The 26,093-nt window shown below is 37.7% G+C and overlaps 1 protein-coding gene across 1 annotated transcript in view; it reads right to left on the reverse strand.

The window, feature by feature from the left end:
* The window catches only part of GRM8 (glutamate metabotropic receptor 8), a 346,306-nt gene that overhangs the window by 168,766 nt on the left and 151,447 nt on the right, over positions 1–26,093 (reverse strand). The window contains exons 4-5 of the mRNA XM_035893702.1: positions 26,048–26,093; positions 24,825–24,962 (exon numbers count right to left, since the gene is read on the reverse strand). The exon at positions 26,048–26,093 is cut by the window's right edge and continues 97 nt beyond it. Coding sequence (XP_035749595.1) covers positions 24,825–24,962; positions 26,048–26,093 — 184 coding nt within the window. The remainder of the gene's footprint in view (positions 1–24,824; positions 24,963–26,047) is intronic.

Here is a 26,093-nt window from a genome sequence, read left to right on the forward strand (position 1 = left end):
TGTTTTAGCTAGGCTTGCCAAGCCTTTCCAATAAAAACATTTTTTCCATGGGTTATTCACTGTGTGAAATCAGCGTCTGCTTTCCAAAGAAAATTATGAACAATGTCAGGCAAATGTAGTAAGGCAATCATATTTTTATATTTTGATTAAGGTACCTCAACAGAACTTCAGTTCATTTGCCTCATTTTCTTGTAATCGTGTACGAGCTGAATTCTATAGTCTACTTCGCTCTCTCATGATGTGCTGTGGTCATAAAACTGACAAGTTATGCAGGCTCTGCTTATTCAGTTAAGAAGATTATGATATTGTCCCATTAGGAACCATATCAGTCTTGGTATTGAGTAAGATATGCTGTTCTGTCAGTAGAAAAGAATGGGAGCAACAGGCAACTAGAAACTCATTCCCCTAGAGAAGTGTGACAGCAACCTCAAAGAAAATATTTCTGGATTTTAATATAATATCACCCTTTCCTCACACACTCCTGTCTGAAGCCACTGTGGATATTTTGGTGATTGGAACAACGCTAATCCACAGTACCCATTCACCTCTGCCTGCCCTCTCCCTCTCTTGATAGGCAGGCACTAGCAAGAGCCCAGCCCCTGCTCACAAGCAGAACTGGGAGCTGGCAGCAGACTGCTGTAGTGCAGGAAAACGCTCCCAGCTGCAATCTCTGTTTCCAAATGGATACACACAGGAGATTCACGTGGTCTGGGGAACACGCACATAATGGTTTGTGAAACCTCTTATCTAGAAAAATGAAAGTCTTAAGGAGATTCTAACAAGCATACATTCACAATGTTGTGTTTACTTCCTTCAGACGTAGGCACTCAGCGTTGCACCAAAATCCTATTTTCCTGCTGACCTGAGATGGAACACTCAAGCATTGATAAGCTGTGAAGGACTCCTCACAGTCTTACAATGACAGGCACATGTTTAAATCCTTGACAAACAACAAATTCAATGATCAGTAGTAACTCACAACAGCTGAAGAACAGACCTCTTTGACTCCTCAGCAAGGCCAAAGCTGCAGCGATGAGCAGCATTCAGCATGAATTCATCCACAATAGAGCCAGTTTTTTCCACAGAACCCTTTGCGACACAAAGGTTAGATTTGCCCCTTCCAGTAGGAGTTGCTGTTCTGACCAGTGTCAACTCTTCTATCAGAAAAGGCAAGTGAACTCATTCTACCAAAGGCAATTATTTTAAATTTGTTGCTAAATGATTTCTGGTAAAACCAAGGTGATGAACTATTGAACACTCAGTTCATTAGCTGTCATCCAGCTCAATGCTTCCATCTTTCAAGCAGTATTGCAGAAAATCATGGGTGCACAGGGCTGCACTTCCAAAGCTGCAGAGGTAGCCGTACTATCTCCAAGAAAAGGGACTGCGAGGGCTATCGCTAATGGAATGCGGAAGATTATAGAAACCCCTAAGCAGATAAAAAGTGTTTGAAAATTATTACTTCACTTGCCCTTTAGACACAGTTCCAGAAGGAACTAACATTAATAAAACAGAATAAGAACATAGTAACAGAACTTAATAACAGAATAAGAACATAGTATTCTGGAAACAGAGTAAGAAAAAGAATCTTGGCACAAATGACTGGTATTACGCTGTGGCGCATTTTTCAGTCATCCTATGTAAATATTGCACCCACGTGAAAGACAGTTACAATGCACAGAAAATAGGTGAAAGTAAAAGAGTGCTTATTAACTGAACACCTTTATGGCAAAATTCTCGTACCAATACACGTACAAAGGAAATAATCACTATTTTATAATACATTCTATACATTAAGTTGCAATTATTCTTTAATTACTGTTTGCTTTACCTACTTTAGTATTTAAGCCATCTGATATTTGACCCACCTTCTGCAAGGACTTATCAACTGGATCCCTAACTTAAGTACCTTCTTTAAAAATTGAGGACAGTTTTCTGTTTTTCTCCTGTCCTTTCATTTGAACAGGCTAAATATAAAGAATTTTTTTTTTCCTTTTCTATTATTATTTGTTTCTTTGAAGAGTTCTTTCCCCCTTCCCTCCCACTTTTTATTCATGGATTTTAAAATTAACACTTTCATGGTCTATTTAGAAAACATAAAACCTACTCTAAAACACCCTAAAATCTACATGTTCTTTAAAACTTTTCCAGTTTTCTTCCAGAAGACAGGTACATAATGTTTGTCAGTACCTGTTTAAGTGTTAAATGTATCTATTGCTTCCAGTCATCCTGCCTGCCTCAGTCCTTTTGAAGTCCAAACGCCATCTATATGTGACATGACAGGGATGACACAGGTCTCAATTCATTGAAAGAAATGTATGTTGTCTGTGATTTACACCCTGGATCAGAAATTGTATTCTTCTGTGTGCTGTTTATCCTCATTCACTCAGGGCAACTCCTCTCCATTGGCATTATTAGACTTCAAACCAACTCCCACAGCTTTGTGAGAAAATAATCCCCAGCTGCTGAGACTCCTCAGAAACCATATCTAGAGCAAGCCTTGCACACTGCTGCAGTCCAAAACTTGTGCTGTTCCTTGAGCAGGAAAGGGCTCAGTGCTAAAGATCATTTGTATAAGTAGCTATGGCTAAGCTTTCATTTAGCAAAGGAAAATATTAGATACTTAATTAAGAATAGGAAATCACATTTTAAAAATAGTAAATATAAAATATTATAAATATTCCCAGGACTTCACAGTCAACTGACTCAGTTTTGATCCCAGTTATTAACTGGTGCATCCCTCTCAGCGATGAGAGTTTGGGAACAATTCTACCACCTGTTCCTGAAATTCTGCTTCCCTAAGCTGATCTTCCTTGACCACTGTTCAACTTTAGTATCTTACTGAGGCAGCTAAACTTGCCACCTTCAGCCCAGGTCTGCTCAGAATAGACCCTTCTCCAAGCAAACCATCTTTTGTCAGAGTTGCTTCCCCTTCTTTGACTTTCAAGCCTCTTGGTTTGTTTATCAGAAGAACCAGCAGCCAAGATTTATATAAAAAACAGTTGTGAGGAACAAGGCTTAGTGAAGTCTCCTCAGTCTACATTGAGTACGTAACTGCTACCCTCAGTTTACATGAGCCAATCCTCCTACAACTAGCATCTAAGCTACTTATAGTCTTTGCAGTGGAAAGCAGCTGGCTGATTACAGGCTCCCAGGTGTAAGAACTGCTTGTTAAGTTTAGGTATCTAAGTTATATTCACAGGATCTTCAAATGCAAATACCCTTGTCATTAAAAGAATAAAGAATTTTGGCATTTATTTAAAGAAGACTAATTTACCAGGCACTTAATATTTCAGCACAGTTAACTGCACGTATTAAGCAGAGACAGTTCCAATCTCAATTTCTCTCCTCCTTCCCTTTGGAGATGGATTACAAAAATGCCAATTCAATAAACGTGACATTCCTCTCACTTGCACTGTGGATGAAATTTCTGCTTCCTTTTTGTAAACAACTTTAAATTTATCTATCTAGTACCTAAGTTTGAACATACTGCCTGTTTCAGACTTCTTTGCAAGAAGGTTCATTTTCAGTATAGTGGGACCAAGTGACATGCCTGTTATTAGATTCATACATTGGAATTCACTGTGACATCTTCAAAGAGTCTGCACATGAAATGCTAGCAGCACAAATGACAGATTTGGGACCCAGCATTTTCTTCTCTTCCTCAAATTTGGTGAACATTGTAAGTCTTGGACTGAGATTTCAGGAGTTGATAAGATGATTTTTTTTTTTTTTCATATTCTAAAACAATTTACTTTTGAATATCATCATTGTTGATGGATCTGCGATCTAAAACGCTTTTGTAGGTTTTTCACAGGGATGACAGGTCAGTGATTTCCTCTGGCACTAAAAAGTGGTCATTATCTTTTACAGTTTAGTCGTTTTCAACATTCAGAGCCTGCATTCATCTGATTCAAAGAACAGGCACATATCAATGAGAATCTCTAAACACTGCTAAGAACTCTTTATGTGACTTTGCATACAGTTAAGTTTATTCCTATCCATATAAAAGCCTGATGGTTATATTTCTGCACAGTAAAACCCAAATAAATACCGAGAGTCATAAAGGCTTCCTTTATTTCTTTAGGCAGTGCACTAAAGCAGTGCAGAAGAGGCTAATAGGTTCTGCAAAGCCATTGCTTTTTGCCCTTGTGCAAGTGAGCAGGACAGGATAGAAAGTGGCTGAAAAATTATTGTGACAGGCTCTCAGCTGGCCATAACTCTGAAGTTGGAACCACTGTATTCTTCCCTTAAAAGTGACCAGATTAAAGACACTAAAATGGCTTGCAGCATCAATGATTTATTAAAACACACACTAAAACAAGTGACTTTTACATGTCCAGTTAAGCATAATATGGCGAGACAGAGTAAAATACAAGGGTTTGCAAACAAATCTTCTCCTTATTCACTGTACCTCACAGAGTAGGTTCTTCCATTCTTTTTTTCTAGGTCAGCAATTTTTAGCAGCTTCCTGGACAACAGCAAATTCACTCTGGTCTGCTCAGGATCCCCAGCAAGATCCCCTTTCCTGCAGGGAGGTTTCCACAAGCCCCCTCAGGAGTCTCTCAGCCTGCACTTTTGCAGCAGCATCCCCACTTGTGGCATTTATCACTCCCCATCTATCCTACCTCAGCTGCCAGAGTCCTCTGCCCCATAACCATGCTCAGTTGTCCCAAGGGAAAGGGAAATTTTCCCCCCTTCCCTGCCGGTCCCCTGATACCAGTACTGTAGCAGCCCAAGCATTGCCAACAGGCTGCTTTCCTGCCATGGCCCAGCCATAGCATTTTATTTTTTTTTTAACATTTGGTGCATGTACACATATAATAAAGTGAGTGATAAATGGTACAACAGGCACCACTTATCAAAGTTATTTATAGTGATTGATCTGGCCTATGTGCAATTAGTACACAGTTGCATGACTTGTGCTTATTATTTTGAAAATCAACATGTCATTGACCTCTTCAGGGGTAGAGGGACAGGACAGCCACATTAAGACTGACCACATGAACCCAGCCACAGCAGCAGTCTTGCCTAAAGAGCAATCACCTACACTTTTTAAGTTTCCAAGAGTGCTGCAGGGCAAAACAGGTTGGAAATCCCTGTTTTTCTGAAGCAAGAAGGGCATTGCTGTTCAGATGATTTGATCAACACTTTTCTGTTGCAAGTGACTTCAGGCAGCCTCAGAGTTGGACTCCAGTAGGAGCAGAAGCTCCTTTTTCCAAGGACATAAGACATTTACCTTGTGCAAATAGAATTGCCTTGTTTTGCAAGCACCAGGAAATGCCTTCTCCAAAAGAGGCAAGCTGCTGTCAGTGACTGGTATCTTCACTCTCAAAGAAGCAGGGTTTCCCTTGACTCAGAAACATTTGAAGGTACTGGGGGAGATGGGGACTGTCACTTGAAGCATTGCTTGTATCAGCACACTGGAGATGCCATGAGAAATTTAAGCCAGCTGCAGTTGATGCCTTTCCAAAGTAGCAAAAACGAGAACAAAGCTCATGACCTACAACACCTCTCTCTCTCCCTAACTGCACCAGAGCAGTCCAAGAACATCATCCATTAGTGCCATCTACCCTGCAAGTGAGGTGAGGACGACAACTACACTATTGGAATGGGCTAGGCTGATACAAAAAAATCAGTTGTACTTATTTTCCTCTTAAACAAATTGATATTTTGTGCTGAAGGTTATTTTGCTGCGTATTATTTTAAGCAGCCAATGGCTTTTTAAAATTGCTTTGAATTTAAATATTTGGTTTATGATGAGAACTTTTATCATTAAAAAAAAAATAGCTTTACTTGCTTTTTTAAGCCCAGTTACATTTTTTCCCCTTAAGCTGCTTGGCTGTTTTGTGCTCCTATATGACTGTAAAGAGGAGTATGTTATTATTTTTGGAAAGGTTGCTTTTTATATTCCTTCTTTATTACTTACCCTAGTCTCTTAATCTTTTTTGGATATGTTTGGGTGTTCTTTTCATCTGGAGGTTTATTTATTTTTTTCCCTGTACAATATGTTCTGTACTTCCAGACCTGCTAGATACTAATTTTACTTAATTATCTCTCCTTAAAAGTTCAGCTTCTTAAAATTATCCTTCCTTAAAATTTGCTACTATATGTTGCAGACACTGGGCTTTTCAAAAAATACATTAAAAATATTCATCACAGTCTCTCTTTCTCTCTCAAAATCAAATTGCCCTTAAAAAAAAAAGCAAAAAGATGACTTATTTCATTTATAAATGGAAGCGAATAAAAGACATTTAATAATGTGCTAATAGATAGAACATATTTTTAATTAAATTTAATATTGGAAAAAGTACAGTATCTTCATATTATAGATGGAATTGCAAATCTTATTTATATATCAGTTGCTAGATTAACTATGCAATTTCAGAGAAAACCTTAAAATTGTAATATAGAGGGTATAGTTAATTTTAGTGAATATTTGTGTATGAGAAGGTTAAGACAACTGATATAGCATGGAAATGAAGCTTTGCGTTTGCAGTCCAGATTGTCAATGTGGTCATCAGAAGTGAAATTTGCACAAATGGAGATGTCCCACGTAAAGGCCCCCATGCCTTTAGCCATTTATCTTCTAAATCTCCATGGAGGTATAAAGGTGGTGTCGAAGCACCAATTTAGCTCCGTGCTGCAGCCTGGTATTCTGGATGCACTGTGGGGGTCCTCCACCTTGGGCACCCAGATGTCTACAACAGGAGCAGGTATGAGACACAAGAGATCGCAGAATCCTGGCCGAAACTGACACCTAGCAAGTGAGAAAGAGTATTCCCTCACCCCCCGCCCCAGAAAATGCATCTGCAATCTTACCCCTGGTCTCTGTCCTTGCAACAGTTCGTTCCATAAAGATGGATTACACTTACATTTTTACTGGGACTCGTAAGTTGCATCCATCCTGAACATGTATTCCTCATTTGACAGCTGTGTAAAGCACCTCCAGGCAATTATTTTTGTTAGATTTCTGGAGGTATTTGTCTGTCTTTATAAGACCTAAAGACATCTAGACAGAGTGATTCTGCCCACCTTGGGCAGAGCACTAGCAGTTTCTTTTCTCTTCAGACCCATTCACGCCATCATTAGGTAGATTTTGTGTCATTCAGAGGTTTAGGTCCTTAAAGTCCACCTAAAGACACTGCTTAGGAGATCTTGCTCACAGTCCCTAATATTTCATGAAAATCAAGGTTATTAAAATTCTCCACCTTCTTGTTCACAATTGTCATTATTCCTAACAAATTTTAAAATGAACCTAGAATGAACAATGGACTTTCCAAATACCAAAAATTATAGTCTCTATTCCAAAGGTAACACATCATATTTCCTTAAGGTCTCAAGCCCAAAATATTTCCTATCAATAGCATTTGGTTCAACCTGGAGTTGAAATTACCAATTCCATTCATGGGTCACAGTTTATAATTATCTTCTCTCTCTCTGTTCCTATTCATCAGACAAACCAGCTATAACAGACTTTACAAAAGGCTTTATTTTGCACATAAATACTGTGTTTGTATTTACTTCAGATACAAATGGTGCCACCTGCTCCTCTTAGTACCCTGACATTTGGTGCTAATTAGATGGACTTGCATTATCAACAGCAAAGTAATACCACTCTGCAGCAGGCACGGTTACCATGGATCCTAATGCACTCAGCATTCCACGGGAAATTTAACAGCGCATAAGAAATAAATCTATTCTTGTGTGAACCTGCACTAGTTCTGTGACACTGTTAAGGTACATCCTCAAAGTCTGCTAAATCCAAGGGTAAATACCATTATTATTTCTAAACTTTTATTAATGCATTCTACCACTGAGTCACCATGTAGGTGAAACAAAATTGCAAGTCAATTTTAAACACCCTTACAGTGCTAATGGCAACAAGTCATGCATTCAAGCTGTAAAGGCGAACAAGTCTCAACTGGGGATCAGTTGCCACAAAAAAAGACTACTGGTATCTGTAAGTGAGAACAGTCAAAACAATTCATACTTGTAGGACTGTCACGCTGAATAGTTGCTGTGAAAACTCACGTTATTTGTTCCTTTTCAAGCCCACCTGAATGCACCTAATTATTATGCCCTGCCTATAAGACCTAACAAACATGGGCTAATCCAAAAGTTGCTTCTACAGAGTGATTTGACATAGTTCAATAAACTCTACACATCAAATTAAATGAGAAGGAGGAGGAATGGATTATGATGAGAGCAGAAGGTGAAGAAAAGAAGCTAATAACAGAGAAGTAAAACCATTAAATGAGAAGGCAATATAAAAATAAAATTCATTCCTTTCTCTCTTCCTTACAGTGAAAAGCATATAACACTATAATTCTTCCCATCTGTTCTAGGGTCCAACCACTCCATATTTTACAGTTGAGATAAATTAGCATTTTCTGCTTCGGGCATCAGCCTCGGCCATTGTTTGGGGTTCCTCCTTCGTTGCCAGAATTGTCTGCATTTCTGTCCTGTACACATCTTCGACTGCCACAGAGCCAGACTTCTATGAGCTTGTACCCAACCTCTCACACCTCAGAAAGGAAAAGTTCAACACCTGAATTATAAATTGTACATCCTGCATTCTCTGAATGGGCATTTTTAACAAACTACCAAAGGTAAGTTTGAAACATTACGGCTTTCCCCTTGCGATTAGAATGATTTGCTGTAGCATAGAGCAACACACTGCAGTCAAGGGAATATCAGGGAGAGATCCACTCACCAAAGCTGAAAGTATCATAGCGCAATGCTAGGAAGCATGCAGTATGATACACAGCCTCACCAGGCTCAGGCTGATACCTCCATGCGAGGTTTCCTCACAATTGAATTCTAATTACAATATTTAACCTTTAAAAGATTAAATTAATTTGAGAATCACCTCATGAAGCTCAATTTATGTAAGTGACATAGCCCAAAGGAAGTAGAAGAAGATAGGCCAGACAGGATTTACAGGTGTAAAAGTTTTTTAAGGGGTAGCACAGATCTACTGACAATTATAGAATCATAGAATCATCTAGGTTGGAAAAGACCTTTAAGAACATCGAGTCCAACCATTAACCTAACACTGCCATCCTACAACTAAACCATGTCCCTAAGCACCTCATCTACCCTTCTTTTAAATACCTCCAGGGATGGGGACTCGACCACCTCCCTGGGCAGCCCATTCCAGAGCCTGAAAGCCCGTTCCAGAGCCTGAATGTACTACAGTTAAAATTAATATACTACTGCATGCAACAGATAAGCAATCAAGCAGGTAGGCAACACATTATTTGAGGCACGATAAAAGTAACATTTCCTCTCATTTTTTCTCTCTTTTTTAGCGGGTAGGAATGGGCAATGGACCTGGGTTTGTATAGCATAATTCTATTCACAAGCAATCACACTAAGAATCAAAATCACACCCTAAAATACTACCAATGTGTCTATATTTGAATTAGCAATCAGTTCTAATTGTGGAGAAATTTTTATATCTGAATTATCAATAACTGAAGTGGCAATGAAACCTTAGTGTATGTATACACTTTTGAAATAGGAAATCTCAAAGTTTGCCCATGGCCTAACAAAATGTAAAATATCCACTGATCTAACTGGAGACTTTGTTTTGCTTGGAGCCCTGAAGACTGTTCAGCCTTCACAGTTGCTTGATGCTTCCTCTCCACCAGAGCCTGCCAGCTGACATAATTTCACAGCTGAGATGAAATCTGTGTCCATGTAGCTGAGTGCATTCTTACCCTGGGTGGCTCATGAATAACCAAGAATTTTCCTGTTGTGTGGCATGAATACTAAAGAGGAGAGAGCGCTGCTCTAACGCCTGGCCAAGAACAGTTTATCCATCAGTAAGAGGGCCTTGGGTTTTATAAATGTCAGAACAAGACAACAGTCCCCACAAATAAGGAAGAATATTAAGGAATCATCTGAACAAAAAAAAGCTTGTGTTAAAGGTAAGATTTCTACAATTATCAATGTACTTTGAGTCAAAAACAAAGAAAACAAGTTTTCTTGAACAAGAACTTGTCATAAACCAGATCTACTTCATCGTTAATGTCATGATACTGCTAAAATTTAGTCTTTCAAAAAAGCTGAGTAACATGTCCCTGTGATACATGTGCAGTAACTTGTTAAAGTTTTTATCATAATTTTTTCATGGGGTCATAGGCCAGGGTAAGAGAAGAGCTATGCATGCTGCAATTTTTGGAAATAAGTGTAAAATAAAAAAAGTTCTATAAGAGAATCCAATTAGTGTTCTCCAGAGAGTTTCAACCTCTTGTAGGTATTGACATAGCTGGGTTTCAGGAAATACATAAATGTTAAGTGGTGAGTAAACCCAACTCCTGCATGATATTCTACTTCTACAATCACATGTTTGATTTCGAGGAAGAGATGAAATGCATAACTTAGATATTCTCTTCTGAAAAATAGTCCCATAGAAAGATAAATCCGTTGTCCAGAGACATGGAAAATTACTAGACATCAATGTCAACATTTTTATCTGTGTGATCCATCATAATCAGCATGTCCTTTATACACACTGTCATTATTGCATCCATCAACTGTGTGCTAGATAAACATTTGCACAGGTAGCTGTTCATATACATACCATACACAATAAATTATTATACACTGCTCTGATAAAAAATATTTTTTCATGTCCCAAATCATACATTTTTTTCTCATTTTAAACCATAGCCTTATGGAAAGGCTTTGTTACAGAGTTACATTTAATTAGAGACTGTATTTCTGTCACAACAAAAATACTTTCTAAAAAACTTATTCACTAAAATTTTGGTTTCTAGGGAAAACAACACAGAAAATCAGCACTATGTTGCAAATATAATTGTTGCATTTTAGGACTGAACCAGTTTGAAATTTTTGGTTCCATAAATTTGATTTTTATGTTAGATAACACAGTACAGTATTTTCATTGAAGTAGAATAAGGTTTAATTCTCTTTTGCTTTAAATTTTAAAATGCTCTTGTTTCATTCCAGTACAAATTAAAAATCCTTTTCAAATAGATGATTGATTGATCTTCTTTGCAGTTCTGCTTCTCAAGAGAATTTCCTGAATAATAAATTAAGAATAAAGGTTTTGACCCATATTGTATTTTTTCCAGCTTTCCAGAATTGGTCCTGAATGTGTAACAGCAGTCATTGGAAATGTTCTGCTTTCCTGAAGAGTTTAAATACGTAATCTGAGACTAGAAATGAGGGAGAGGGGCCTGGGAACAGTTCCCCTGTGGCCTGCCAGTGCTTGTCAACACCAAGAGGTCCAGCGCCAAGTCCCAGCTCCCACAGCTTCAGCTCCCCTTCCTCCAGGCAGCCTGCTCTGACTCTTGAAAACTCCCTCAGCCCTTCTCCACCTCCCGCTTAGTTTCTGTGCTGAATTGAAGATCAGTAACACAAAGATTAAGGGGGGAGAGGGGAATTGGAAGGCAAAATATTTTGCTCCAAAAGAATCCTCTGTGGACTTGCATACAGATAGGGATAACAATGGAATTCAGGTAGAGGGAAAAGAGATTTTATACAGGAGAATAAATGCATACCGAGACATAACACACCGCATGTACATGCTGTGCACTGTAGTAAAATTTTTAAATGGAATGCCCCAGTGATTAGATTTGTGTGGATGTCAAAAACCAAGGAATGGGGTTATATCATCAGCCTTTGATCAGAAAATGAATCACAAACCAAGTTGAAGAACAGAAAATATGACCAGTGAAAAGAATTAATAATGCAGTTGTTCAACCAACCACCCACTCTCTAGAGAGGTATCATAAGAAGCCAAAGTACAGCATTTAAAATCACTATTTCTTTGTTGATCTGGCTATAGAATATTTTTACATGGGTAGAAAATATATTTAAGACATGCTGCATGTTGCCATAATCATTCTTAAGTCCTTTCAGCTGTGAAATGCTACTGAGTTCAGTGCAGTCCTGCACAGATGCATAAGTGGCTCCCATACAGTCTGCCTTGCAGGACTGGAGCTGTATTACTAAATACTGCAAAGCAAATTGTTTGAAGGCATAATTACACCTGAAACGCTTGACCATAATGTAATTAAGTCCGTCGCCCTCAAATGAGAACTAATTTAAACTAGCATTCAAAACTCCATTTAAAAACAAAAGGAGGGCTTTGGAAAACAAAAAACTTAGTCAGAAAGAGGTTAATGACGGAATTAATGTACTGAGATACAGCAAAATGTACATGGTCTTATAAAAGAGTTACTAAGGACTTGAACACCATGAACGAACTGTCTAGGAATGACAAATGATATCAGACCAGGTGCAGAATTAACACTTCATACTAAGGAACAGACGAGGCAACAAGTTAAAATTTAACCTTATCAACAAGTGTCACAGAACTGAACTCCCTGAGTGATCAGAAAGAGTGAGAGGATGATGGTTTTGGCCACTTAGGCACAACAGCAGCAAGGGAAATTAAATGCCTGAAGAAGCAGAAAACATAAACATCTGAAATTTCAGATAGCCACATTTCAAGCTGGTGAATATCATAATGAAGCATCAGCCAGAGATACTGTAAATGACCAACATGAACAGCAAGCAGAGAACCCCAAGAAAAGAAAAGATGTTGGGTTTTATCTAGAAGAGTGCACCAGATCCAATTCCAGACAGGACTACAGATGAGCACCTTTGTAATCACAACCAAAATATTCTAGGATACACCTTTCTAAAAAAGAAGAAAAATAAATAAATAAAGCAAGACAAAATTAATATAGGATTGTTGATTTTTTTTTTTCTTTTTTTTAAAAAGGAGCACTATCAAAAGGCAAGGAAGGTGGTAAAAGCACCATCCAGATTCCAAAAGCACACTTCCTTCTTTTTTAATATCACATGTATGTGACATGTGTTTCATAGAATCATAGAATGTTTTGGGCTGGAAGGGACCCCTAGAGGTCATCTAGTCCAACCCCCCTGCAGTGAGCAGGGACACCGCTAACTGGATCAGGTTGCTCAGAGCCCCGTCCAACCTGGCCTTGAATGTTTCCAGGGATGGGGCCTCCACTACCTCTCTGGGCAACCAGTTCCAGTGTTTATTGAAAGTAAACATATAGCCCTGATCTTAAAGGGTTTAAAAGCAAAACTCAACATGATTTAATAACACAGTGAAGGAGGCTGGAAGAAATTTTAAATCTTTTTTTCAGAAAAGTGATTCATGCTAAAATGAGAAAACCAAAAAGGATAAACTGTGGAAAACAGAAGCACATAACAGAACACCAAAAGAGATTTCAAGGAGTAATACAAGTGCATTTCCCTCCCATATACAATTTTTCTTTCATCAATACTAGAGAATTTTAAAATTTAGTATCACTGAGGCCAAATTCTTGGTTGGTTACCCTTTTCATGGGTTGTTCAAACTTCTTGTCTCTATTTCAAGGTTCTGTGCAACCTGTCGATAAAGCTGCTCTTATTTTCATCCTACTTTTAAGATCTAAAACTCTTGTCTTCTGAAGTGCAAAGCAATGTAGCTTCCCATCAGATGATTCCTTTAAAGCTTTTCTTTTCCTACTCAGCCTTTGATTACTGACCTCTCTGTGATTTCCACACAAAAATCAAGTTACTCCTTTCATTTGGGGTGCCATATCCTCTCAAATCTCATACCTCTTCATGTCAATAAAGCAACACTCACTTACAGCATTGAAGATCTGGCCATTATACATCCTTTGTATTTCATCTGTGTGCAACTAAGTTGCAAAATCTTTGGTCTCGTGTTCCAAACCCTGTTACCTTTATTATAATTATAAATTACATGAAAGATAATTTCACAGAGGAATTAGTGAAAACAGTTCAGGTAAAATGGAAAGTGACCTTAATACTCATCCAAGATTCAACCCAAATCTTATGCAGACCCGTAAGTCTCATATTGCAGCTTGCAAAGGTATGGGTCTATCAGAGCCTGTGTAAAGGAACAATGTTTAACAGAGCATGCCAGGAAAGTTTTACTGTGAATGCTGATATCCAGGCCATAGGTAGTTCTGCTGAAAAGAATTGCAGAAGCTACAGTAGAATACGTAGATTTATTTGGCCTTTTTCCTGCAGGCCGTCAGGTGTCAATCTTTACATTCCACGCTATCCCACTGCACACAGAAATTGCAAGTGTGAAGGACCTTTGCATACTCACTTCCAGTTCTGCTAGCTGACATGAAGCTTGTACGATCTAATACAGTGAATTAATTCTTTTTCCTTTAATTATTTTTTCCTCTCTCCATTTTAAAACACTGTTCCAACTATAGATTTCACCTAAAATCCTCTGCAAAGGTGTCAAAAGTTCATGAGCAAGTTCCTTCCTCTTTAATTTCAACTCTAGTTTTCCAGAAAAGTTAGAATGATATATAGCCAGCCTAATTAAAATATAAAAGCAGTGAGTTTCAGGAACTAAACTGCTGAATGTGTGTGCTTTATCTATCAGTAAATAATGAGCAATTTATACAGCAAATTTAGACTTCTTTTCACTTTCCAAATTCTGTGAAGGTCATTTGTAATCTTCTGTTTATTATTTATTTGAAATTACTAATTACAAAGTCAATGGCTAATTTGTGGGCTTGTAGATTTTTCTTTCTGGATAGTTTTATCTAGAACTTGAGGAATGTTACATACTTTTAAATAGGATACAGACCACATGACAGCCTTTTTGTCTCATAGTCATACTATTCAATTTTGCAAATTGCTTTTCTCTGACATATCCTTTTGGCAGATGCTAACATTTCTATCCAAAAAGCTAAAAAGAAACATCAATTATTCCAGTAATCTATACACATGGACAGTTTGTTATATTTTCAGATTTTATATGTAATATATCTTGCTAGAAGATTCAGTGAATTGCAGAGCTTATTCTATCACTCTCCGAGCCAACACTTACAATGTTCCTAAAACTGCCACTTTTAGAGTCTCAGGCTCTTTTTCAAAATTTAAAAGGAATAAAATGAATTTGTTTCTTGTTTGCTGTAGTTTCAAAAGTCACAAGACAACATAATTTCAAATGTTACCTTGAAGTGCTGGGAAAGATTTGTTCATTTCAAGATAAGAGAATAATTGTTGATCTACCCGAGAGTCTCTGAAGAACTGCGCTTTCAAAAGTATGGCTCAGGAAAAAGTCTACGAACAGTCAGAACCGAACAGTGAGAGTGAAAAAGTACCCTTATTTTCTAAACCGAACAATGCTTATGTGGCACTTCAATTCCACTGGACTCCTCTGAACAGGTTTATGACATGTGCAAACACCAACTTGCTTTTCTTCTTCTTTGCTTGAAAGAATAGAACAGGAAAACACTGTTCAAAAAAAAAAAAAAAAGTCTGGAAAATGCAATCTTTAGCCAAAAGAGTTTATACCTGAGGACATGGAAAAGTAGAGAACAGAGAGGAAGCAAGGAAAAGCTGAACAGCATGGTAGACCATGGCCTCAGCACACCACCTGCCCCATGACTGCAGAGCTTTTGAAGGCATTTGGGTCTTACTATTTTGTGGGGTCTATGTAGTATATAGACCTTCCCTTTCACTATCTTGAATTTTAACTCAGACAGTAACAATTCAACCAAGATCATCCCTGGCTGCCAAAACTTCAGTAAATGCTGAAGATACAGTAGAAAACCCCCACAACACTAATCAGCCATTGCTTACTGATGCAGATGAAGATACCACTAATGGAAGCACACCTTATCCCACAGTATCACTTTAATAAATTGAAAGTAACTTGTTTTCCACAGGGTAGCATGTGAGATCACAACACCAGCTGCTTTTGTCTCAGTGACAGATCACGTACATTATGTAGATTCATCAAAGATTTTAAAGCCTTAATTTGTCTGTCTCCTGGGATTCTCTCATCACAGAATAAAAGGATCTTGGCCAGAATAATTAAATATTTCATTTTTAAACAAAGCTTAAATATAAACCTGAAATATAAACCTTTGTCAAAAGTCCCTTTAAAACATTTTGTGTAACTCAGCAGGATATTGCATCCTGAAAATCTATGGTATTATCAATACGCAAACAGTCACATATTCAGATCTGAGTAATATCTGCTGATAATCTATGTACAGAGGACTGCCATGTATTACCTTCCCTTTTGTTTCTATCTCTGAAAGTACCTGTAAGGATGCTAAATTATCTCTAAATATTTAAGTAATATAATAATAATTAATATAAGCAAATACTGGAGTCATTGCCAAGATCTTACACGAGTTGGGAAGGCAGATTGTTTTGTTGAGAAGGTGGTGATCCATGCAACCATGGAAAGGGATTCATTTCACTTGACTTGAGCAATCTAAAAGGGGGTAACTCATCCAAATTAGTCAGCTAGGTTTATTTGCAGTCCATAAAAAGATGGGCATCCTCACAGGGTAAATCATACCAGCCTAAGCATTTGTGGCCTTTCAGTTCTTAAAGGGAGCCTACAGGAAAGGCAGGGAAAATCTTTTTAGCAAGGCCTTATGTGACAGGACAAGGGGTAATGGTTTTAAGCTAAAGGAGGGTAGATTTAGACTGAGTATAAGGAAGAAATTTTTACAATGAGGGTGGTGAAACACTGAAACGGGTTGCCCAGAGAAGTAGTGGAGGCCCCATCCCTAGAAACTTTCAAGGTGAGGTGGGACGGGGCTCTGAGCAACCTGATCTAATTGAAGGTGTCCCTGCCTGCTGCAGAGGGTTTGGACTAGATGACCTCTAAAGGTCCATTCCAACCCAAAGCATTCTGTGATTCTATGATTCTAAGCAGCTTACTAAGACACGTGGAGGTGGCCTGACAGAAGTTAAAGAATTAAGTAAAACCTATCATCTCATGAGCTCCACCCAAGAGCAATCCTGCAAGCCCTGACCACGCACTAGGCCAGAGCTAGAATTTGGGTGAAAATCATTATGCCCAGCCATGCAGTTAAACCACTGTAAGTTTGATGTAACAAATATAACTCTCCTCCCCTGTACACTGATTTTAACACAAACTAGGGACACTTGTGCTTCTACCTGACCTTTCAGAAGAACCCTCCATACAAAAACACCTATCTCAAATATTGGATACAAATAATATTCTGGAAATATTGAACTATAATTGGTACATTTAATGGATACACTTATCCATTAAAAGCCAAATTATGACCTCCTTTTCTACACTGATTTATACTATAGCCCATTATGTATGCCCCATTGATTTTGCTGGGTCTATTTCTGCAATAAAATTTTACTCAGTAGATTAAAAAGCATCTGCATCTGTTTACAGATGACCAATCTGAACTCCCTTCCACAAATGTGACCAATCACTTTCAGAGGAAAGCAAAGAGTAGGATGAGTGCTGGGAATACAGCTATGGTCCTTCAGCTCAAAAGACCATACTAACCTCCAGTAAAATCTCACCTGCTTTGCTCTGCAGAGGTGCACTGTTCAATGACGTAGTCGTGGTCTCAGGGCACCTGGGCCACCAGGAGAAGAAGCTACCTCACAAAGGCCACTTGTTCCCCGCCACCATGTAACAGAGCAGGAAAAATGTATCATGGACCACTACGTGTGAATATGGAAGAACATTTTCAACCAAATTAACATGCCTGCTGTTGATCTGGGTAATGAAGTTTCACCTCCAAAGTCCTCAACCAGATTAGTTGACAGAGCAGTGCTAGAGTGATTGGACAGTGGTCAACAGCTCTGAAAGATGAGTAACCTCCTATGAGGTTGCAATGAGCAGATCAGCCTGTCTGACCACATCCAAGGACATTGAAAACTATGCAGCTAATGGTCCTTTTTAAAGACTGAAACTATTTTTTTTATTGTGCTACTTGTATTCTAATGAAATATCTAGTCAGGTAACAAGCAGGCACACCAAATGTGTATACTTACAAAATGTTTAAGCACTGTAACCTGAAATGTCTGAATAATGGCACAAATCATATATATATACCAAATTAAAACAGTTCTTCCAGTCCTCTCACAAGGCAAGATTACAAGAACTTGCTCAGAAGGGAAAACAACAAATATCTTTTCTACCTGAAGAAGGATATCCAGGACTCAGGCTTATGCAGAACACGTCTTCCCGTTCACAGCAAGGGTCTGTTTGTGGCAGACCAGAAGCTCAAACTGATGAAGAACAGCATGCAACACCGACTATTGACTTGCCCATTCTACTAGCATCTGTCCAAAGTGGTTGGGCTGGTATTGGAAACGACAGAGTAACTTACTACTGTCTCCCACAAACAAGGGTTGTGTACAGATTACATTCTTACATGTGTGACATCTAAGTTACATCATAAGTATTGACGTAATGAGTAATATTGGTTACAATTTTTCTGAGGCTACATTTGAAAAGGCGAAGTTCCTGAGCTCACACAAAATTGTATGTAAAGCAACAATTCATTCACTAGAATACGCCTTTCTTGCAGGGCCTCTGAGCTGGAATAAGAATTTCTGGACTCATAAGTTACTAGCAAACACATCCACACATGTGCACATACATATGCGTATTAAAAGTATTCCAACTTGGCAGCAAGCATATCAAATCTAAAATGGCAAGATATTCTATTTAAATGATTGTGCAGTGGAATATGACTCATAACTTTGTAAAGCATTATAAATCTAAAATTGATACATTTCCTGATAGAATACGAGACTTGAATTCCTATTTTTGAATAAAATTATAGAGAAACAAAGACCTCTATGGAGTATATCAACAATTTCTTCTTCATATTAGAACAACAAACTTTTTAAGATGATACATTTTGTAGGTGAATCTAAGCTTTGACAACAGGACTGAGAAGTGATAATCCACTGGATATGTTATAAAGAAATTTAAAAATAATAACAACTGGTGAAATAACAAAATGGATGACAGCAAGTAAAATGAAGAAATCACATCAGTGAATGGGCAGCGTATGTTAGGTAGGGGACCTAATTTTGACAGCTCTCAGACATATTGAATAATACTTATGCACATTGGCAGTTGCTGGAATGAACTACCATTCAACTTGAGTCTTCTGAATTTCTGTTTCTGGAATAAGAGACAGAACTGGCCCTTTGTAAGAAAACTGAATGGGACCTCTGCAGTACAGCTACCTGGGACGTACAATTTTCATAGTTCTGAGATGATGTCGAAAGCAGAGTACGAAACAGCTCAAACTATGGCAAATACTTCTCAAAGTCTATTGTGTCCAATTGATGTGATGGGTAGCAAAGATTTAACAGTCAGCACGGCTCCTGCCTATCATGTTGCAAATCTGACTACGGTGATTTTTGCATAGAATTACTGTGCTTACACAAAACAGCAATAAACATTTTATAAAAGTAAATAAAAAGTCAATAATCCTTCTGCAATATGTTTATAAAGTACTTTTCAAATGGGAATCAAGAAAATGGAAAAGAACAGCAAAAGAAGAGCAAGAATAAGAATTGCCCTTTCTACCTCTGACGTCTAAACATACTGGTCACAACACACAAGTCACACTAAGAGGGAGAGCATAAAGTTCTTTCTGTGCTCAAAACCAGTCCCTCCTGAGCCTTAGTGCCTTTTGGAAATTGTGGTACAACTCACCATGTGTCTCAACTACACGTATGCTGATTTTTTTAACCTTGTGTATGTCTCATCAAGAAAAAAACCAAAAACCTACTTTAGGAGTGATTTTATGGTAATGGAACCATTACTCAAACTAAATAGCAACGCACTGTACCTCTGCAAGAGTCACATTCTACTACTGAACTTTTCAATTCATTCTATAAATTTTTCAGAATGTGGCTACACATGAATAAATCTACTTCTTTCTGTTAATATTTTAGGTGCAACTGTATTTTCAAAGAGGTTAGTTAAGAGAAAACAATTAAATAATGTAGCTGTAAAGTTCCTAGGTATGTGTGATGTCTATTATATTGCACTGTGATTTTTTTTCAGTGAAACAAATAGTTCAGTTTGATAGAGCAAATTGAAATTAGACTAATTTACACGGGTCTCTATGCTTTTGGAAAATCTTCCATCTATATTTTTAGCAGTGCAGTCAGTCATTATAGGCAGTTAAAGGCTGATTAGGTTTGCAGAGTAATTAAAATGCTAACCATACAAAACAGGGGGAGAGACTACTTCAGTAGGGATGTGCATGAAGGAGCTTTTTTAATCAACGTTTTTTGTTGAGGTTTTGTTAAAGGGACACATTTTGCTGTTCAAAGACTGCAAATACTATGATAAATGCATGCCTTGAAGGAATGCTATGAGGAAAATCCAGAACAAATCTCAGTGGAGCTATATCTTCTTACATCAGATTTGAATTGGAGGCTAACATTGTACACTTTAAAATATGATACAGTAAGAAACTTTACTTCATGCTAGATTTCTATCTGCTTATGCATGCAAACACAAATATCTACATGAGTATGCACATACATATAAAGAAGACTTCTTCAGAATTGTTAGAATTAAATCAAATATTAACATTCTGTGAGGTTAATGGGAGCAAGTCTGAGTATGTTTCATTTCATTCTTACCCTTCTCCCTTCATCATAATGCTGCTTTCTTTTTCTATCACTGTGTTTTGGTCTTCTGAAAGAGTGATGGTGCACATTGTCAGACACACAAGTCTGCAATTTTTAAGAGAATATTCAGGGATATCTTTGTTTCATTTTGAAATCTTTGCATTCATACTTTTGTACATGCCTTAAGAAACACAAGTTCTAGTTAAAGATGTTCCTGCTCACTGTAGGGGGGGTTGGACTAGATGACCTCTGAAGGTCCTTTCCAACCCAAAACATTCTACGATTCTAGAAACCTACCTTAAGGTGGGACTGACAAGTAATAGCTCAGCATCCAAGAGCTGGAGTGAACAAAACAATACCAGGAATAAATCTGGTCAGTCCACAGTGTTTCTAAATCTTCAGCTACCGAAAAAGTTGTCCCACCCATTGAGTCAACTGGGAAGCTAAGGGTATGGGAAAATTCTCCAGGATGTTGAATTTAAAGTAGATTAAGGGGCATACCATCTCTGCCATCTCCCGCAACCATGGTGCAAACCCTTCCTCTTGAAGAATGGATGTAATCAAAGGATGAATGCTATCTCCATCTTTATAGTTTTCTGCTGGGGCACAAGGATGAGTGAAAAGCTTCTCCTCACTTCTCATTCCCACAAAGAGATTCCAGTGCTAAAGAAAGGCTGTTGAAGATCCCTGAAAGATTCATGTCTCACTAAAAATCTTTTTATTGAACATAGAAAACCTGCACCTTGTATAAATATGTAAAGTAAGGCTTCTTGTAACATCTACAAAAATTTCAATCCATTCTTTTCCATTTTGTTGTAGTAAGACAAACGAGTGTTCTCTGCAAATGCCTTTCTCCTTCCCTGATTAAGAAAGTTTAAGGGCAGTCACTGAATTATTGTTTCAAGTTTACTAAGTTAATGGACCACTGATTATTTTTTTTTTTTAACTCCAGAAAGGTTGGGGGAAAAAAATCCCTAATATTTTTCAATGAACTATTCTAATCTTGATGATCCGTTCAACGTTCACTCACATGCAGAAACACATAGAGCTAGTTGCAAATCAATAATGGCAAAGCAATTACTTTTTCAAAGTTTTGTTGAAGAATTGCTTTCTGTAAACTGGCAAAAATCAGAAAGCGAACGATCAGGTAGACACAAAATAAATTTACTATATTACATATCTCCAAAGCACAAATTCTGTAAGGAATAAGAAGCAAGAGCAAACACAAATAAACAGTATTTTTAAACAGTATTAAAATAGCAGTTTTCTTTAAATAAACTGTTTAAACCATTACAACATTAGACTATAAAAATCATTAAAGTGTAAGAACAGAAGGAGGTAAGAAGGCTTATGCCCTTTTGCAATTCTTAACCTTGAAGAAGAGGAGAAAATCCCTGTCAGGACTTTCAGTGTTAAAAAGACTGTTGATTTCACATGAAAAAGAAAAAGAGAGAAATATTTTTTGCTATAAAGCATTTTCTAGTATCTTCATAGGAAAAAAAAATGTTTGAAATTGGATTAGATTGGTAACATCCTGACTGCAGGTAGTAAAAATTTAAAGCTATGAACAGGTAATTCAACTAAACAGAGAAAGGGGATATCAGTTTTGTTTTTGTTGGGACTTACAAATGTCATCTAAGAAAAAGATTCAAATACCTCCTAGCTGAGATAAATAGGAATGCCTAACAAAACACATCTCAAGCCTGAGAAAATTTTATACCTATCAATTTGCCTTTTAATATCTTTGGAGAGGGAGATTTTCAGATTATGCCTGTATCTTGAGCTTTTGGATTTCTTTCAGTGTACCATCACGGGCTATTGACATGATATACAAATTGGGCTGGTCGGCAAAAGACAAAGAGGATCTTATTATCTGAAATGCCCAGATAAAATAGGGGAAAATCAAGGTAAACTGTGTTTTTTAAGTTCAGCCTTCAAGACCTGAACTAGACATGAGCATACATTCCTTTTAAGAATTGTGCTGAAATTTAGGACTGAGAAAGTATACATAAAGTTTCAGAGAAAACCCACTGGAAGAACAACTGGGAACTGGGATAGACCAAGGATGAAAGTCTTCAATATTAAGTTATAAAAAATTAAATCTAACAGCTCCTATATCCTCACTGAAATTTAGGGGTTCATTTATTTCTTTCATTTACTGCCATTATTTCAGAGTAGACTTAGCCATGACGTAACAGCTTTGGCTTTTCAAGGGAAAGATAAATTAATGGGTGGGATATTCTCCTCTTTAAGTTTTAGCAGATCATAGTAGACTGACTCATCTGCTTTGAGGGCTGTGGTGTGAAGAACCAGCCAGGATTTCATTGCTGCCTCTCTTTTGTGCACAGGAGGCCATAACAAATGAACTGGGGTGGGTCCAGATGCTGTTTGTGATTTCCTATGTCTAGATTGGGGGGTGTCATTCCCCCATTCTCCACCTAGCACTTCTTAAATCACAGGAGGTTTACTTAAAAGGAACATATTTTGGTTATTTTTGTTATCCAACCCTTTATATTTGAGTTAGATAAGCATAGGAATCATGATGAATCATCAGCTTGTTTCAGGCCTGCTGCTGTCCAAGTGTCTTTTCCATTGTAATAAGCCACCTTTAGGTGGTTTTAGTTAAGAGTCTTATCACTCATACATACTCTTGATTGCAGAAGAATTCATAGGGTTTTTTTCCCCTGCAGGTGAAAATGCATGTGTAACCTTCATACGAGACTGCCCATGTCTTAATCCCATCCCTTGACACTATGTAAAATTTGTGGGTGCAGGAAATATGTTTTCTTCCTGTTTTCCGGCACAGAGAGCATACCGTAATTTTGTTTCATAAAATATATGGATATTCATTTCAAATCGCAAATTACTTTGACTCTATCAAGATACAGCCTATGCATTTTATACACTACTTTTCACTTGGAAACTCAGTTTGACAGATGTGATGAGGCTGAGACAAGTCATACAACCATCTGTAGTAACATTTAGAGCTTCCCAAACTACAGCACATACACCACTCATTCCACCTGAAGAACTTCAAAAAAGCATCTATTCTCCACTTAAAATAGTAAAAACCAAAATAATCCCTTCCCAGACATGTGTAACTACCCATCCATGACTTACTGCTATATGAATCAAGGACAAGGAGTAAAGGATTAGCGTAATGAACTATCATTTAGCTTGGTGAGGAACTGAATAGCATCCTTTTTTTTGTGTGGAGCATGTGGTAAAAGGCAGAGGACAAGGCGTTACTGTTGAAATGAGCGAGTGCATGCATGGCTCTCATATTTCTGTCTGCGATGTATCTGCACATTGCAAAGCCCAGTGCAGTAAGTCTTTGAATTGATGGCACCGTACACATACAATAAATCTGATGGTTCAGGAAGTGCAGGACTGATGGTGCAGAAAGCACTGCCAGGGAAATCAAGGCTCATGGATGACTTATGTATGCAGTCCAGAAAATCAAGTATTACTGCTGCCACTAGTCACAGAGATGGTGGTCACCACCAGTGCTGTGGGGGGTAGTGGCAATAATTAAGCAAATGACACTGGGAGCCCTTGCATTAGGCAAAAGTTGTCTACACAAAAAGTAACATAAACAGCCTGCTGTAGTCAAGAGAAGACTAAAGGTAAGAATCTTGTAGTAAACCCTGCAAGGAACAGCAAAAAGCCAACATCTCACAGGTGAGCTGAAACTCAGAGCTACCGATGCGACTGCTGTATTAGCTGTCATGACAGTTGTGTCTGGCTATGATGCCTGAGCAAGCAGGTTTGAGAGCATCAGTGCTGGTTACATAGAGGTTTTGCTCAAACTTCATAGAGACTTTCAGCTTTATAGTATGATATGGAATCCTGTTCTTTTTACATGAGGACAAGTAATAAGGACATAGTGATCTGATTTTCATTCCATCCTCAAACACACTTTGTAAACTAAATAAGGAGTTCATGACTTGACCTATCATCAAGGCTTCAATAGTTTAAACAGAAATTTAATTTTCTCTGTGTATACGTCAGGGATAACAACATGAGATTTACTTTGATGTGCCTGTTCACTAAAAAAAACCCAAAAAACCCCAAACATATTGACAATCATAGGTGGCATGAGAGAGGAGGTCACTGAAAACATGAATGGAATTGAACCACAGCCACAGGTCTTTAACAAAATCTGTACCATCATTGGATTTGTGCAAATTAACTACTAACTTTCTCAATCATTGCCCATGACTTTTTTCTTCTGGTTTAAGAAAAAACATCAGACTTTTCTTACAACACAATAATTTGTATTAGAGAACTAAAGGAAGCCAGAAGGGTGATGACAAGAAAGCAGTTCCTTTCCTGCACTCCAATAAAAAAACTTACAGATAATATTTTCCTTTCACAGTTACCTGTGCATTTCTTGATATTGCTGTTTCTTTTTCCATGTGATCCTAACTTGCATCCAAAGTTCTCCTCCCAAAATTCTGCAAACCATACATTTCTTCGATTGTTAGCAAGTGTTCGGCTCCGAAAATATCTATCGAATCCTACATTTAAGAGAAGAGAAAGAAGCTTTAAAATATGATAAAGCATAAAAATACTCATTTGAAGACAATAACAGATTTTGTTTAAATATCAGAACAAGAAAAAGCTTTAGGTTCAAACTACTAGTTTGTAGTATCTAAGGGTTAACAAAATAATATATTTGTTATTATCCCATATTTGCTGTAGAACAAGATTTTTTTTTAAAATACCTACAGCAGTGAAAGAGTCCCTAAAGCTCCAGCAGAATTCTCTAATTAAAAAAATGCAATGCAGGTGGTTAGGGAAATAGCTTAATTTTTAATATGCAGATGACCCAAATAAAGAATTGGATACCTAAAAGAAATCAGACAAACTATTATCACTGCTTAGTTAAAGACTGTGATCCAAATACTTTTAATTTACAGGACACCTAAAATTCTGCTTCTATTTTTATGTTTCATGACCCTAGCTGAAAAGCTAAGGATTCTTGCTTAAACCTGATCAGATTCTGCACCAGTCTTACCCCTACAATCCAGCAGCCATAATGAAATCATGACTAACACATACCATCTGGATTAAGCTCTTTACAAATGTTACCATGTGGCTAAATTCTGCAAGTAGTATCAATCAATAGTGCTCAGTTTTTCTAATCATTTACCAGTTTAGAGCATTTACACAGACAGTAAGAGATGTTACTATGTCCAGTACCCTCCTGGGAATAAGGTGATTCAAACCAACAACTTCCACTTCATCCACCAAGCCAGAAACTTTGTTACTATCTTCTTAAAGTAAGTTTAGGAAAGGAAAGCAGAGCCTAGATTGATCTGCTCCCAGCAGAATGAGCTGACTCACTATCATCCACCTGATCCTCTCCTTTTTTGTCCAAGAGAATCACCAGGCTATGGGTAAGAAGCTCTCTACCACACACGCTCTAGTTATTAGACAATTATAAGATTGCCTAATTGCCCTTTCAGCATCTCCTCGTCTCAGTAGACATATTGAATAAATATTGGATCAGGCCAATTCAAGTTCCTTAGTTTTTTTAAAGAGAGTTAGAGTTCTTGAACGTTGTCAGAAAATGAGTTTTTCATGCCATGTGCATTCCTACCATCAATTGATGTTCTTTTGGGAAGAATGGTTACTGCTCCTTCCGC

The sequence above is a fragment of the Egretta garzetta genome, unplaced genomic scaffold, assembly GCF_000687185.1.
Source record: "Egretta garzetta isolate BGI_Z169 unplaced genomic scaffold, ASM68718v1 scaffold64, whole genome shotgun sequence".
NCBI classification, from domain to species: domain Eukaryota; kingdom Metazoa; phylum Chordata; class Aves; order Pelecaniformes; family Ardeidae; genus Egretta; species Egretta garzetta.